The sequence below is a fragment of the Erythrolamprus reginae genome, chromosome 1, assembly GCF_031021105.1.
Source record: "Erythrolamprus reginae isolate rEryReg1 chromosome 1, rEryReg1.hap1, whole genome shotgun sequence".
Lineage (NCBI taxonomy): Eukaryota > Metazoa > Chordata > Lepidosauria > Squamata > Dipsadidae > Erythrolamprus > Erythrolamprus reginae.
In genome coordinates this window covers 337,460,664-337,476,862 of record NC_091950.1, presented here as the reverse complement: position 1 = coordinate 337,476,862, position 16,199 = coordinate 337,460,664, and the positions used below count along the sequence as shown (strand labels likewise).

Sequence of the window (16,199 nt, the reverse complement as noted above, 5' to 3'; positions counted from 1 at the left end):
GGTGGAACTGCTGCTGGAATTGGTTCCCAACCTCCTCACTGTGGTGCAGCATCCGGAAGCTGAGGAGCAGGCAATTAATAGGCAGACGGCCTTGTATAGCTTGAAGTTGCTGTGCAAGTGTTTTGGCAGAGAGAAGCATGAGCTGTTTGTAGCCGTGCTAAAAGTGGCCATTGAGCTGATTTCTTCAGATGGGGAAGAAGATAGGAACGTGGTCGGAAGTGCTCTGTTGTGTGCTGCTGAGGTCACCTGTGTGCTGAAAGCATTGGCTATACCTCAACTTCCAAGGTACTTTTTCTTGAAGCCTAATTAAGGATCAAGAAATTGAACATCTGAACTGTCCCTTGAGCCTGAGGGTTTTGTTCAAAATATGCCTCTCGTAATGTGATTGAGTGTCAGTTAAGCAGCTCTGAAAGATAGGGTGGCTATTTTGCTTCTCCTTTAATAGATAAACATAGGTTTTCCATGAAATTCCAAAGCCGGGGAAATCAGTTGGCATTGGAAAAAAGAGTGGTACCTCTACTTAAGAATTTAATTTGTTCCGTGATCAGGTTCTTAAGTAGAAAAGTTTGTAAGTAGAAGCAATATTTCCCATAGGAATCAATGTAAAAGCAAATAAAGCATGCAAACCCATTAGGAAAGAAATAAAAGCTCGGAATTTGGGTGGGAAGAGGAGGAGGAAGAAGAGGAGGAGGGCAGCCACTGCCCAGGGCGAAGGGAGCGTTTCTTTTCTCTGGGCACTGGCAGAGGTTTATTGCTTTGTTTGCTCTGGACTGCCAAAGCCTCCTTAAGCGCCACCGAAAGGCTCCTCTAGCAGCCCAGAAAAGCCCGAGATGACCGAGATTAAAGGGGGAATGGCAGGAAACTGGCCGGGCCTTCATGCCATTCTCAAATTTCCTGGGAAAATTTTCCGAGCTCGGGTTCTTAAGTAGAAAATGGTTCTTAAAAAGAGGCAAAAAAATCTTGAACACCCAGTTCTTATCTAGAAAAGTTCTTCTTAAGTAGAGGTACCAGTGTACTTCCTTCCATGCAAATGATTCTTAATTTTCTATGCCAATAACTGATTGCTCTTCCTTGCAAACAAATGTTTAAATAATATTTATAGGAAGATGTGTATAATTAATTGGAAGCTTTCCACAAAACAAAGAAAAATTAAGCAATTTCCTGATTACAATCATTCAAAAAAGCAGTGATAGATAAAATTAATTTTGACTCTGATATTCAGTTAACTACTGTACCATCCTCTATGTAGATTAAGAAACTTATAGAATAGAATAGAATTTTATTGGTCGTGTGATTGGACACACAAGGAATTTGTCTTGGTGCGTATGCATTCAGTGTACATAAAAGAAAAGATTAACAGTGAATATTCATTAGAGAGTTTGATGTTTTCAGAAGAGCTTGGCCTTTGACCTTATTTAAAATACCACTTAGTGAAATGTATTTGACTAGAAGATAATTTATTTTATTGGGAGGTCTGTTTGAGTATGAACAGGTTAATCTTGTGTGTCTTTTCTCTTAGGCTTATGCCGGCATTGCTAAATATACTGAAACACAAAAAGGACTTGGTCGCCAATGAAATTTATTTACTTAGCACAGTGACAGCTCTACTGAAAATTGTGGAAACATTGCCACGCTTCCTCAGCCCATATTTGCTGAATGTCCTGCTCCAGGTCAATAAACCTACTTTGATTAAGGGCAAATATTAGTTAATATTAGTTAACCTCTGTGAAATAACTCAATTTGTACATTGGCTGCCTCCTAGGTGGTCCACTTGGACAGGATTACTGTTGAAATGGGACCTTCATCCCAAGTTAATCAACGTGTGGCATCTCTGAAAACCATGTTGGCAACAAAACTTCCATCAAGAGTTCTTCTGCCAGCCATTGCCAAGTGCTATGATAAAATTGCAAAAGATTCTAAGGTGAGTTGAGCCTCAGTTCTTCCAACACATCTTGTGCTATACTGGCATCACACATTGAGAAGGAGGCATAATTCCAGCTGCAAAGGGTTGCTTCGTTTACTCAGCTAAACTGTACTCTAACATGGCCTTAGATTTGGCACTTAGTATCTTGGACAAGGAAGAAAAGGAGCGGGGTCATAGTTCTTTATGGCTCTCAAATTTCACCCTGTCCTGGACGAGATGTTTTCCTTTAAAATGGCTGCCATCAGGTTTTTGAAGGGAAACTCAAGCAATTTGGACAGCTTTATTTCATAATTTGAATCCCCTTGGGTATTAAACTGAACTTCTATCTTTATTTGTTTGTTCTTCTAGAATGATGTAGGTACTGTTATGGATATTTTGAAGGAGCATATTGTAACTCTGGAGAAAGATCAGCTCTCTGCTCATCAGTCTGAGTTAACAGCATTTTTCACCAAAGCTTTGGACTTCAGGGCTGAACACTCTCCGGTAAAGCACATAAGATTTTTTGGGGAGTAGTACAAATGTATTCCTCTTCGAGTGAGGTTTCCCTTTGAATTATGGGAAATGGGGCACTTTAAAAAGCTCGGTTCTAGGCAGGATTATGCCCATAATCCTATAAACATTGCTACCAATATTTTGACAACGCCTGCTTTATTCTAGGACAATTTAGAGAAGGTTGGCAAAATAGAAGCTCGAATTATCGCATGTTTAATCAGCATGGTTATGAAGCTTTCTGAAATGTCTTTCCGGCCCCTGTTTTTCAAGGTAGGCTTTTGAACATGCTTCTATCTCAATAGGTTTCTTGTTTGTGTTTTGATACAAACAAGCAAGCAAACCCACCCCCGGTTTCTCTTCCAGCTCTTTGATTGGGCCAAAACTGAAGGTGCTCCGAAGGATAGACAGTTAACTTTCTACCGACTGGCAGACTGTATTGCTGATGAGCTAAAGGGGCTGTTCAGCCTATTTGCTGGCCATTTAGTGAAACCTTTTGCTGACAATCTGAACCAGATCAATACATCAAAAACAGGTAAAAATTCTAATTTAAAATAAATGCAAGGAAGAAAAATATTTTTTAGTAAGATGCATTATAATGCACTAACATATGGGGTTTATATGGGATTGACATGATTTATATATGGGATTGACACGACGGGTTCTTGGTGCTCTCTAAGCTTGCTGTTTTCCTGCAGATGTTTCCAAACGACTTAACATCATCAGTAATAACTAGATCAGTAACTAGCACTTATAGAAACATAGAAACATAGAAGTCTGACGGCAGAAAAAGACCTCATGGTCCATCTAGTCTGCCCTTATACTATTTTCTGTATTTTATCTTAGGATGGATATATGTTTATCCCAGGCATGTTTAAATTCAGTTACTGTGGATTTATCTACCACATCTGCTGGAAGTTTGTTCCAAGGATCTACTACTCTTTCAGTAAAATAATATTTTCTCATGTTGCTTTTGATCTTTCCCCCAACTAACTTCAGATTGTGTCCCCTTGTTCTTGTGTTCACTTTCCTATTAAAAACACTTCCCTCCTGGACCTTATTTAACCCTTTAATATATTTAAATGTTTCGATCATGTCCCCCCTTTTCCTTCTGTCCTCCAGACTATACAGATTGAGTTCATTAAGTCTTTCCTGATACGTTTTATGCTTAAGACCTTCCACCATTCTTGTAGCCCGTCTTTGATGTTACCTAGTTTGGGTAATGAAATATCCGCTAGAAAAAAAGCAAACTCAGAGAGTACCAAAGACCTCTCATATTTATAATTTTTCTTTGGAGCTTATTTTCATTTAATAAAATAAAATAAAAATGAAAGGCCAGGCGCAATCAACTCAAAACCCAACTTCTGCTAGTTCACCTTCAAAAAATAAGTCATAGGACTCATTCACATCAAACTACATTTGTTTAACTTTATCACAGCCTGTGTCATATCTTCACTGGGGGAGGATAGATTTAGAATCTTGTGTTTTATTTTCTTCGTATTATTTTAATTATTTTTAAAAATCAAAGCCTGACATAATGAGAATAGTACCAAATTAAGGTTTGATTCAAACCCACATTTAAAATAATTACTAAATAATAAACGCATGTGTGATCAAGAGGTGAGAAATTATCACTGTACCTTTTTGATGAATGAACTCTGTTGAAATGATGGTTTCGGTTATCAGTTCTTGAATACATTTCATAGTTAGCCAATGAATAATTTATAAACACAAATGTGATCAAGATCTTATGATATGATGAGAAATTATTACTGTACACTTTTGATGAACAAACTGATGAAATGATGGTTTAGGTTATCAGTTCTTGAATAGACTTCATAGATCGCCAAATAATAAGTATGGTCTTTCAGTGATGACTTGTCCTCTCAGCACCATTAAGTTAATGAGGCATAAGCTGTACCATCATTTCCCAATTGCCGACGCTGTGGGTGTTTTTGAGGAGTTTGAAAAATTCCAAGGGGATGCCTAAATGAAGGACTTCTGTTACCCAGAAAAAAACTCTCCACATGCAGAATTAAGGAATCAGGTTGGCCCCAACCTAGGCAACATGGGGCTACCTTTGAAAAGTGTTCGGAAACTTCAGATCGTGCAGAATGCAGCTGCGAGAGCAATCAAGGGCTTTCCCAAATATGCCCATGTTACACCAACACTCCGCAGTCTGCATTGGTTGCCGATCAGTTTCCGGTCACAATTCAAAGTGTTGGTTATGACCTATAAAGCCCTTCATGGCACCGGACCAGATTATCTCAGGGACCGCCTTCTGCTGCACGAATCCCAGCGACCAGTTAGGTCCCACAGAGTGGGTCTTCTCTGGGTCCTGTCAACTAAACAATGTCGCTTGGCGGGACCCAGGGGAAAAGCCTTCTCTGTGGCGGCCCCGGCCCTCTGGAACCAACTCCCCCCAGAGATTAGAATTGCCCCCACCCTCCTTGCCTTTCGTAAGCTGCTTAAAACCCACCTCTGCCGCCAGGCATGGGGGAATTGAGATACTTTCCCCCTAGGCCTCTACAATTTTATGCATGGTATATCTGTATGTATGTTTGGTTTTTATAATAATGGGTTTTTAACTGTTTTTAGTATTGGATTATTATTATATGTTGTTTTATTACTGTTGTTAGCCACCCCGAGTCTGTGGAGAGGGGCGGCATATAAATCCAATAAATAAATAAATAAATAACATAGTTATGAATGGAACAGGGTCCATTTCTTCCTCGGCATTCTGGATAGCATTCTGAAAGTTGCCTAGCCAAATTTTTAACATGCTGTATTGCAGATTTTATAAATTATTTGCTGCTCTGTTATTTCTCAACCATGGCATTTTCAGACATATGGCCTTCAACTGTCAGAATTCTCAAGCCAAGACCCTTGGGTCAGTGGTGCAATCCATTTTTTTTATTACTGGTTCTGTGGATGTGGCTTGGTGGGCATGGTGTAGCTTGGTGGCTGTTCCCACCCCACTCTGTGGCCAGCCAGCGGTGATATTTGTTGGTTCTCCAAACTACTCAAAATGTCTACTACCGGTTCTCCAGAACCTGCTGGATTTCACTCCTGCCTTGGCCAGAGGTCTTCAAACTTGGCACCTTTAAGACTTATGGACTTCAACTCCCAGAATTCTCCAGCCAGTATATCTGGCTGGAGAATTCTGGGAGTTGAAGTCCACAAGTCTTAAAATTGCCAGGTTTGGGGACCTCTGTCCTTGGGGAATTGAAGTCCACCCACCTGAAAGTTGTCACAGTTGAGAAACGCTATCCTAATAATATCTGAATCCAAATATTCTATTTTAAAAAGGCTTTAACTGTAAATCTGCTATTAATGTAATATTCTCTTTGCTTGTATCATCATATGAAGATTACAAAGTGATAGCTGCTAAGTATAAATGCCTTCTTCCTGTACCGTTTGCTGTTTATTTCAGATGCAGATGAAGCTTACTTTGACTCTGAGAGCGACACTGAGAAAAGTTGCTTATTACTGCAGTATATCCTTGACTGTTTGTACAAAATCTTCCTTTTTGATTCCCATCATTTTGTGAGCAAAGAGAGGGCAGAAACAATGCTGCTGCCTTTAGTCAATCAGGTTAGATCGCAGTCATGTTTTTATCAGATTATTACATAATAAGTTTTCACCGGGCTATACAATTCTTTGACCATTTTTACAGATATGTTTTGTTCATTTAGGCTGGTTCCTTTTTCAGATGCTCTTATGGGCAAATCACCACACTCGGTTTAGAGCATGAGTTGACTGATGTACTGTTTGTAATCATTCTCCACTGCATCTGGAAGGAGAGTCCAACATGGGTATTTAACCAATCCGATTGGTAGAGACTGAGTAAAAATTTACATAATAAAAGTTACCGCCCCCTTGCAGTCCCCCCATGAGCTCAGTTTTAAAAACTCAGTCCCAGAGTAGAGACATACTGAGTTTTGCTGAATAAATTTTAAGGTGTTATTACCAGTTTAATCTTTTTTCTTTTATCTCCTTACAGATCTGATCATCGTTGGAGGCAGGGGTCTCTGTCCTCCGCGGACAACACCCCCAACGATCTCCTTAGGGGCTGCTTCCCCCCGAGGGAACTGCCCCCAAGAGGAGCACCTCAGCCCGGAGTCCCTGGCCTCAGCGGTCAAACAAGGGCTGCGAGCCGAAGGTGGGGGGGTCCGCCCCCCCCACTGGGAGGCTCGAGGAGAACGGCGACCCCCGGAGGGGCTCGCAGGCAGCGCCGGAGCCCGAATCAGCTGTAAAGCGGCGAGGAATGCCGCAGAGACTTCCGCCGCCGCCGCAGCCGCCAGCGCTGGGATCGCCGCGGCTGGACTGGGCGAGCCCTGGAGGGCCGAGACCGGGCTGGGAAAGCCCGAAGAAGCGGCGAAAGGGGGGGTGAGCGCAAAAGACCCGCGAAAACGCTGGGCAGCGCCATTTTGACTACACCCCCCCCACGGAGCGCAAGAGCGCCATCCGGAAGGGCTTCCGGCAGCTGAGAGGCGCGAATTGGGCTACGGCTCTAATGCGCAGCCGCAAGGGTGAGGCCAGCATCAGCAGCCATTTTTTCCTTCGTGACGAAGCTGTTGAGAGGCAAATTTCTTGTGATACTCCTATTACAACACCGGAGCTGTGAGTACAATGGAAGATAAGCCCAATACCGAGAAAGCCAGCTCCCCAGTGGTAAGCAAGGAGAAGGCTAAGGGGAAGGATAAGGAGAGGTCAAAGCCCTCCCAGTCCCCTGCTTCGGTGGCCTCATTAAAAGAGGCAGAAAAGCGCATAAAGGCGCTAGAGAAGAAATTGGAGGCAGCCTTGCACCCCTCCCCTTCTCCAGTACCTCTGACTCAGAGGCAGCCAACCACGTCTGAACCTGGGACCCCTCAGTCAGCCTTTGGACACCTGGGACCCCTACAGGAGGGTGACTGGTCCCCAGAGGGACAGTTCATGTCTTTGCCACAGGCCCCATCTCCAGCCTTGTCCTGGACTAGACCTGAACCTTCCGGGCTCCCAAGAAGGGGCACCCAGGCACCTTCTGCCACATTTACACCCACAGCGGCGGGGCTGCGCCCCCAGACTGGTTCGTGGCAGCACATGACTCCAGAATTACAGGAGATGTTTGCAAATGTCTATGCTCAAGGAGTGAATGCCGGGACAGGCCAGCAGGTGAACCGACCTCAGACTCAAGCAAGAAGCCTTTGGCCAATACCGCCCCCCTCGGGTTTGGGGTCTCTTTCAGAGGATCCGGACTTTGGCGAGGACAGTGATAAAGAATATGAGTTCTCAGAGGATGAGAACACCCCAGAACAGCAGCCAGTGGCCGGACTGTTTAAGCCCACGCTGTTTCGGACTCTGCTTTTTAAGGCAAAGCAGGTAATGGACCTGCAGGGAGCGGCTAAGACACCAGAAGCAGAGACCGGCAAGACATCTGCTTCCCTTTTAAGAGAACCCCAACCCGAGTCGGACCACATCCCGGCATCGCATATCTTCGTTGAGGGAGTCAAAAAACCCTGGCAACACCCCGCAGCGGCTCAGGGTCCTTCGAATTTGGAGCGCAAGTTCTACACATTCGACGATGAGGTGGAAAAACTTTTGGAGTTTCCCCCCATTGACCAGCCAGTAGTCACGCTGGTTTCCAGTGCCCTTGTACCGTCAGAGACGGGGGAGAGCTTGAAACCAGAGGACAGAAAGGCGGAAACCCTATTACGCAAGACCCACCAAATGGCGGGCTGGGGTTTCAGAGCGGCTGCTGCGGCCTCCTTCTTCAACAGGGCCTCCATCATGTGGCTCCAGGAGCTGCAGTCGCGCCTTGGCCCGGAGGAAGCCAGACTTCGCCAGGATATCAGCAAGCTACAGGCCGCAGCTGAGTTTTCCGCCGACGCCACCCTACACGCAGCTAAGTTTGCCAGTAGGGGCATGGCCACTACGCTGTCGTCACGCCGACTTTTGTGGCTGAGGAATTGGCCAGCGGACTTGAAATCAAAATGGCGCCTGGCCTCAGCTCCACTACAGGGATCGATGCTCTTCGGTGACATTTTGGATAAAGTCCTCATAGAGGACAAGGACAAGAGGAAGGTCCTCCTTAAGTCCAATAGACGCCAAGACCGTCGTTTTACTCCCTACACCAGACGACAGAACCCGCGTTGGGATGCTTCTACCGGACAAGGACAGGCGCAGAGAGGTTTTCACCAGAATCAGTACTCCCAGCAATCATTCAGGAATGATCGCGGATCTTATCAGGATCGTCCCAGAGGCTTCCAGCAGTCCAGGCGGCCCTTTCGTGGAGGCAACCAGAGGGGATATCGTCGTTCCAAATGACTCCTCCGGGCCCCTACCTCTAGGAGGGAAGCTGCAGCACTTCAGCCCCTCCTGGCTGCTCACTTCCTCGGACAAGTGGGTTTTAGCCACCGTATCGGAAGGACTTCGTCTGGAATTCATGGGGCCCCCTCCTCATCGCTTTGTAAGTTGCCCGAGGCTTCGGGACCTACACAAGAGGCAGCAGATCCGCAAGGAGATTGCCCACTTACTGGAAATACAAGCCATCGAACAGGTACCTCGGCAGGAAGTTGGCAGGGGATTTTACTCCAGGATTTTCCTGGTACCCAAGACTTCAGGAGGATACCGAATGATACTGAATTTGAAACAACTCAACATCTACATCAAGTACAGGAGGTTCCATATGCACTCCTTACAGACTATTCTTCCCTCGGTACGTTCCAGGGACCTGTTGACTTCAATAGATTTAAAGGAGGCCTACCTCCACGTACCTGTACACCCGGCACACCGGGAATTCCTCAGGTTCTGCTCAGAAGGCGTGCATTACCAGTACAGGGCGATGCCCTTCGGCCTCTCCTCGGCCCCACGGACTTTTACCAAGTTGCTGGACGCCCTGACGGCCAGTCTTCGGTCTCATTCTATCAGACTGATGGCCTACCTGGACGACATAATCATTTTGTCCAGGTCTCCCAGGCAGGCCAGAGAGGACTTAGCCAGAACAATACGGACCCTAGAAGCGCATGGCTTCACTATAAACGTGGAGAAAAGTCAGCTGTCTCCAACAACCAGACTACAACATCTGGGTTCCATCATCGATACCATATCCGGCAAGGTAACCCTTTCTCCCGAGAGGCAGGAGAACATTCATCGTCTGGTTGCCGGCTTGATCCGCCTCAGACGGGCCCCGATGGCGCTATTGTCAAAGGTGCTAGGTACGTTGGTGTCAGCCATAGGTATAGTTCCCTGGGCAAGACACCATATAAGAGGCCTTCAGTGGTTCCTTTTGCCAGCCCAGAGGGCCAGGGTCAGCCACTCACAAAGGATTATCTTCCTACCAAGGAAAGTCAAAGAGTCGTTGAAGTGGTGGCTCACCGCAACAATTCAGGAGGGTTCCCCCTTTCGTACTCAGGACCGTCTCATTCTGACCACAGACGCCAGTTTATACGGGTGGGGTGCCCACCTGGGACGTCATATGGCCCAAGGACAATGGACAGTAGAGGAATTGGCTTCGGTCAATATCAACTTCTTAGAACTAAGAGCAGTGTTTCTAGCCCTGTTGGCCTTTGCCCCCCTAGTAGAGGGCAAACACATACTTATCTTAACAGACAATGTAGCAACCAGGGCCCACCTGAATCATCAGGGGGGCACGAGGTCTCAACGTCTCATGGAGGAAACTATGCGGCTCTTCACCTGGGCCGAGACCCATTTGGCGTCACTAACCGCGGAACATATCGCAGGGATCAGCAACTCCACAGCGGATTGGCTCAGCAGGGCTACCCTGGATCCGTCAGAGTGGCGACTCGATCCAGACCTGTTTTACCAGTTGACCCAGAGGTTTGGGGTCCCCCTAGTGGACCTATTTGCCAGCGGCCAGAACACTCAGCTTCCGAGGTTTTTCACACGGTTTCCGGATCCAGGAGCAGAGGGGACCAACGCCCTACTGTCACCTTGGCCTCCAGGTCTCCTGTACGCCTTTCCCCCCGTGAATCTCATCCCGAGGGTGGTGGAGAAGATTCTCCACGAGGAGGCGGAAGTGATCTTACTAGCACCATATTGGCCACGTCGCCCGTGGTTCGCGGACTTGGTGGAACTTTCAGTGTCACCCCCGTGGAGGATTCCAGATCGGATCATCTCGTTGAGCCAGGGGAATCTGAAACACCCAGATCCTCAATGGCTACACTTGACAGGTTGGCACTTGAAAGGCATAAATTGAAGCAGTTGGACTTACCAGAGAAGGTTATAGATACCATGCAGGCTGCCAGGCGCCCATCGACTTCACGAATTTATCAGGCGACCTGGGCTGCGTTTTGTAAATTTTGCGACAAGGATTTACGGGATCCTAGGGAAGCTTCTGTAATTGCTGTTTTAGAGTTTCTGCAAGCAGGGGTGGAACGTGGCTTAGCTCCTAATACTTTGAGACGACAGGTGGCAGCCCTAGCCACCATGATTCAAACTCCAGAGTCTCGTCCCTTGGCTCAGCATCCTTGGATCAGAGATTTTATTAAAGGAGCCACGAATAAACATTCTCCGCCTGTCAGGAGATTTCCATCCTGGGACCTCACGTGGGTACTTAAGGCCTTAACTAAACCTCCCTTTGAACCATTGAGGTCTATACCAATTAGGCTGCTTTCCATCAAGACAGCCTTTCTTGTAGCTGTTACATCTGCACGCAGGGTGTCGGAGTTATCGGCGTTATCCGTGCGACCTGACCTCTGTGTCTTTTATCCGGATAGGGTGGTTCTTCGTTTGGACCCCACCTTTGTACCAAAGGTAAATACAGTGTTCCATAGGAAACAGGAACTTATTCTTCCAGATTTCTGCTCTCATGGGAGTCATCCATCAGAGCTACTGTGGCATAAGGTGGATGTCCGGAGAGCTCTAAAGATTTATATTAGAAGGACAGAGGAGTTTCGTAAGTCTGAGAATCTTTTTATTTCATTTTCTGAATATAGGAAGGGACTTGGATTATCGGCAAAATCCATTAGTCGGTGGATTAAGGACTGTATCTCGGAGGCCTACAAGGCTGGAGGACACACAGTTCCAGAAGGATTGACAGCCCACTCAACCAGGAGTGCGGCGACTTCGGCGGCTTGGTCTACTCAAGCATCGATAGAGGACATTTGTCGGGCTGCAACCTGGGCAGCCCCTACAACATTTATTAGACATTATAAGTTGGACTCCTTTGCTTCAGCGGAAGCGGCCTTTGGCAGGAGGGTTCTTCAAAGAGTTTGTGTTTCTCCTAAGTCCCTAGTTAGACCTTCTCCCTCCCATGGGCTTTAAAGATCTTTGGTATATCCCATGTTGGACTCTCCTTCCAGATGCAGTGGAGAAGACCCGTTGTACCTACCTGAACGGTCTTCTCGATGCACTGGAAGGAGAGTCCAAACCCACCCGGTAGTTACAGTTCAGGGACACCGGAGGTTGGGTTGGTTCATGAGTTCTTGCATTGGTCAATAAAAGTTGGTTATCCTCTTAAGTGCCTTTCGTTTTTAAAACTGAGCTCATGGGGGGACTGCAAGGGGCGGTAACTTTTATTATGTAAATTTTTACTCAGTCTCTACCAATCGGATTGGTTAAATACCCATGTTGGACTCTCCTTCCAGTGCATCGAGAAGACCGTTCAGGTAGGTACAACGGGTCATCTACCAGTCTTGTAAAGCCAGAAGTTAAATGCAGTGTTCTTAGACTCCAAGAAAGGGGCATTAAAAGTACCATATTTTTCGGAGTATAAGATGCACCTTAGTTTTGGGGGGAGGAAAATTCGGGGGGGGGGGATTCTGCCAAACCAGGTATTCATCTGGCTAGCATCTTTAGTCTGAAAAGCTTCAACACATTAGTTTTCTGTTTTTGAGCGCATGCATGTTTTATCCCCTGGTTGGGGATTTAAAAAACAGCTTCTAAAGCACAGCTGATTGTCAGGGAGCAGCAATGAGAAAAGCGGTTCACTCGCTAGCTGATTAGGATGAAAAAAAGCTTCAGAAAAGCTACATTTGGAGTATAAGACACACCCAAATTTTCAGCCTTTTTTGTTTGCTTGATTGATTGATTTCTAGGCCGCCCTTCTCCAGAGACTCAGGGCAGCTTACAACATATAACATGGAAGAAATCGAAATTAAATAAAACATCACTATAAAAACATCACTATTAAAAAAAACCCTTAACTTAAAGCATCTCACAGACAGCCCACCTCATACAACTCTTTCATATCTCCAACAGTTATACAATAATGGGGATTGCCACAAGGCAGGGGAAAAGTTGTGTCTTATGCTCTGAAAAATATGGCATATAAAGAATCTATTCTAATTATCAATTGCTTTACATAACAACAAAGAATTTGGTCAGGCCCAACTAGCCCAATACTGGTTGAAGTGATTTTTATTTTTTATTTTTTCTCTCATGGAAGTGAGAGAAATTTATTTTATTATTTTTACTTCTCACGGAAGTGGTTTTATTTATTTATTTAATTCATTCGTTCATTTATTTACTTGTTTATTTTTGTAGCTGGAAAACATGCTCGGAGGAGAAGACAAATTCCAGGAAAGAGTGACTCTGCATTTGATCCCATGTATAGCGCAGTTTGCAGTTGCAATGGCAGATGACGCTCTATGGAAGCCCCTCAACTATCAGATTTTGCTAAAGATGAGGCATACGTCACCCAAGGTTAGTGGCAGATGTGTCAAGTTCTGCTTAAGACAATCAAGGGGGCAAGTACAGTTTAATACATGTCGGGGAACATTGTTATATCTAGATGTTGCAGAAGAGGGAGCCAGAATTGGGCCATTCTGACTGCGCTAATACTTTTGAATCTGCTGACTGCATTTATTTTTGGTTTAGGTTCGATTTGCGGCTTTGTTGGCTTTGCTAGAGCTTGCCGAAAAAATAAGAGAGAATTATATGGTGCTACTACCAGAATCCATTCCTTTCTTAGCTGAGCTTATGGAAGGTAATGTAGTGCTTATTGGTTTTGCATCAGATTACTTTTTCTCCATAAAACTATGGCTGTCCTGCAGTTTCACCTTAGGGGCAAATATCCTGTCTCTGTAGAAAAATGCTAGACTTTAGGCTGCATGGTACCACCCACTAAAGTATATTCTTAGGTCTTATGAGCACCTAATAGCCTTGGGTTCAAGATAGTTAAGAACAAATGCATTAGAGGATGTATATTTTTCTCACTTACAAGGAAAACCTTTTTTTTAAAGCTTTTATTGAAAATTCATAAAAATAAACAAAGGTACATACAAAAAGTAAAGATATCTTAATCTCTCTTTCCTTGCTTATTTTACTTTATATACAATTTTACATCTTACGCGGTTTTTCATATCGATACTTTTCTTGCTCTTCTAACCTAACTCTATGTTCATGTATAAATAAAAAAGAGAGTAAAACAAACAAACAAACAAACAAAAAGGACATGATTTATATCAAGAAAAGGAAGGAAGAAAGAGAAAATAAAAAGAAAAACATACTCAAAGAAATTACCTTCCTGATCAATTTGAAAAAGTTTGCCAGATCTTTTAAAAGTCTGGGGTTTATCTGGTTATAATTTACGTATATTTTTGCAAGTCTGACATTGATGAAAAAAGGTAAACCACTCTAAATAGGTTTTTATCATATTTCCTCTTTGTGGCGTAAGTAAATTAATTGTTCCCCTTTCTTGTTCTCTTTTGTAACCAATTATACCATTTATCCCAGGTTTTATAGAAGACAGAGTCTTCTTTTCCTTTAATGCGCATCATTAATCTATTCATTTCTGCCAGTTCCATTATTTTGTTTTTGATATATATGTTGGTAGGCATGGAGTTTTTTTCCAATTTTGTGCATAACAGATTCTAGCGGCCGTAATCAAATATATAATTAAATATTTGTCAATATAAACAGCCTTTTTAATGTTTACATCGACCATTCCCAATAATAATAATTCTGGCTCAAATTTAATCTCAATTAGTAAAATTTCTTTTATCCACTTCCAAATTTTTCTCCAATAGTTTCTGACCTCTACACATGTCCACCACATGTGGGGGAAAAGTACCTGGCTCCCTTTTACATTTCCAGCAAATTGGAGAGCAATTTGGAGAGAGAACTGGATAAAATTTTGCTAGTTTTACAGGAGTTTGGTACCATCGATAGAAAGTTTTATAAGGTTTCTTTATAGGCAGCAGATATAGTTAATTTCAAATTATAATTCCAGAGATTTTCCCATTTGTCCAGAATTTATTCTGCATGAATGTGCAGAATGTATCAAAATAGTCAATCATAGTACATTACAGTACAGTGTTCCCTCGATTTTCGCGGGGGATGCGTTCCGAGACCGCCCGCAAAAGTTGAATTTCCGCGAAGTAGAGATGCGGAAGTAAATACACTATTTTTGGCTATGAACAGTATCACAAGCCTTCCCTTAACACTTTAAACCCCTAAATTGCAATTTTCCATTCCCTTAGCAACCATTCAGATTATTACTCACCATGTTTATTTATTAAAGTTTATTTAAAAATATATTTATTAAAGGCAGACGAAAGTCGGGTGGGGATGACCCGGGTGGTCATCGGGTGGGGAAAACCCGGTGGTATAGGGAAAAAACCCGCAAAGTATTTTTTTATTAATATTTTTGAAAAACTGTGGTATAGACTTTCCGCGAAGTTCGAACCAGCGAAAATCGAGGGAACACTGTACATTTAATTTTATTTCCAAGAAAATGTGACAGTAGAGTGATATGTAAAGAAATATTTCACTCTTGGGTTTAAATGATTTATACAAGAAATACCCCCAACTGGTGGTGAGGTATGATTGATTGTCTGGTGGTGGGATCACTGAGCACATGTTATATGTTGTGTGTGTGTTTTATATTATAAAAATCAATAAAAATATTAATTAAAAAAAAAGAAAATGTGACAATATTTATGTTCAAAAGTCAGGTGTTAAACAAATAAGTGTTTAGAAGAAAATGGAATTAATTGAAGTATTAAATGTAATTCATATAATGAATAATCTAGAAAGATTATATTTTGTTTGGATATACACATGCAGAAATAGTTTATCTATGTACTGAGTTCATTCAATAGTAGATTAGGGAACCTCTAAAATTGATAATTAAGCACTGATTGAACCCCAGCTATTTATAATATTATTTTCTTCAACCTGAGAAAATTGATTCCTTCCTTGGGCAGAGCTAATATCTAAATTATGTTTTAGAATAACCTTGAGCTTGTTATGTCTTGCAATATGGTGCTGGTAGTTGCTTTTTCTGAGAAAACCTTCTTTGAAACCTACTGGGAAAGTTTCTTAGGAGTTTCCCAATCTTTCCCAAATTTTATTTTAAGATTAATATATACATTCAGTGATGTATACATTTTAAGACATCTATTTGAAAAGATACATGTTTCCTCCCCAAGAGAGGAAAGGTACATTCGAAAACAATACCCAAACAATTGAAAACCAGCTTTAAAAAAAATCTCCGGAAGGTAGGAGACAAAAGATGCAGATTGAGAGAACCCTAAATTGTTTATTTCTTTTTGCCTCCTTGGCAGATGAGTGTGAAGAAGTGGAGCATCAATGCCAAAAGACCATTCAGCAGCTTGAAGTTATTCTTGGGGAACCACTGCAGAGCTACTTTTAATCCCATCCCACCAGCTCTTCTGAGTTTAGAGGTTAAAGATTTGCAAGAAGGACCAAAAGAACATCATTTTCCCTCGCTCTTTGTTTTATGTATACTTTCACAAATATATTTGACCATTTTGCTCAATATTTATGTTGAAAGGACTATTTAGGTTTTAATTAAAAAGGAACAAAATTTTAAGTGTATCTT

At 43.2% G+C, this 16,199-nt stretch overlaps 2 protein-coding genes across 2 annotated transcripts in view; both read left to right on the top strand.

The window, feature by feature from the left end:
• Positions 1-16,195, top strand: part of HEATR1 (HEAT repeat containing 1) — a 65,295-nt gene extending 49,100 nt beyond the window's left edge. Inside the window, exons 36-45 of the mRNA XM_070733997.1 lie at positions 2-285; positions 1,520-1,670; positions 1,763-1,921; positions 2,273-2,407; positions 2,582-2,686; positions 2,780-2,948; positions 5,847-6,007; positions 12,899-13,057; positions 13,232-13,340; positions 15,922-16,195. Of these exons, the coding sequence (XP_070590098.1) occupies positions 2-285; positions 1,520-1,670; positions 1,763-1,921; positions 2,273-2,407; positions 2,582-2,686; positions 2,780-2,948; positions 5,847-6,007; positions 12,899-13,057; positions 13,232-13,340; positions 15,922-16,010 (1,521 nt within the window). The 3' untranslated portion in view covers positions 16,011-16,195. The remainder of the gene's footprint in view (position 1; positions 286-1,519; positions 1,671-1,762; positions 1,922-2,272; positions 2,408-2,581; positions 2,687-2,779; positions 2,949-5,846; positions 6,008-12,898; positions 13,058-13,231; positions 13,341-15,921) is intronic.
• On the top strand, positions 9,672-11,971 carry LOC139161469 (uncharacterized). Its single transcript, XM_070740627.1, has 2 exons — positions 9,672-11,167; positions 11,350-11,971. The coding sequence occupies exons 1-2, from the start codon at positions 9,884-9,886 to the stop codon at positions 11,380-11,382; spliced, it is 1,317 nt and encodes a 438-aa protein (XP_070596728.1). The 5' UTR covers positions 9,672-9,883; the 3' UTR covers positions 11,383-11,971.
• Positions 16,196-16,199: the final 4 nt, after the last annotated feature.

Coding starts and splice junctions, on each gene's coding strand:
- LOC139161469 (XM_070740627.1), top strand. CDS start 9,884: ATGGACAGTAGAGGAATTGGCTTCGGTCAATATCAACTTCTTAGAACT. Junction 11,168..11,349: donor ACCCCACCTTTGTACCAAAG/GTAAATACAGTG, acceptor TTCTGAATATAG/GAAGGGACTTGGATTATCGG.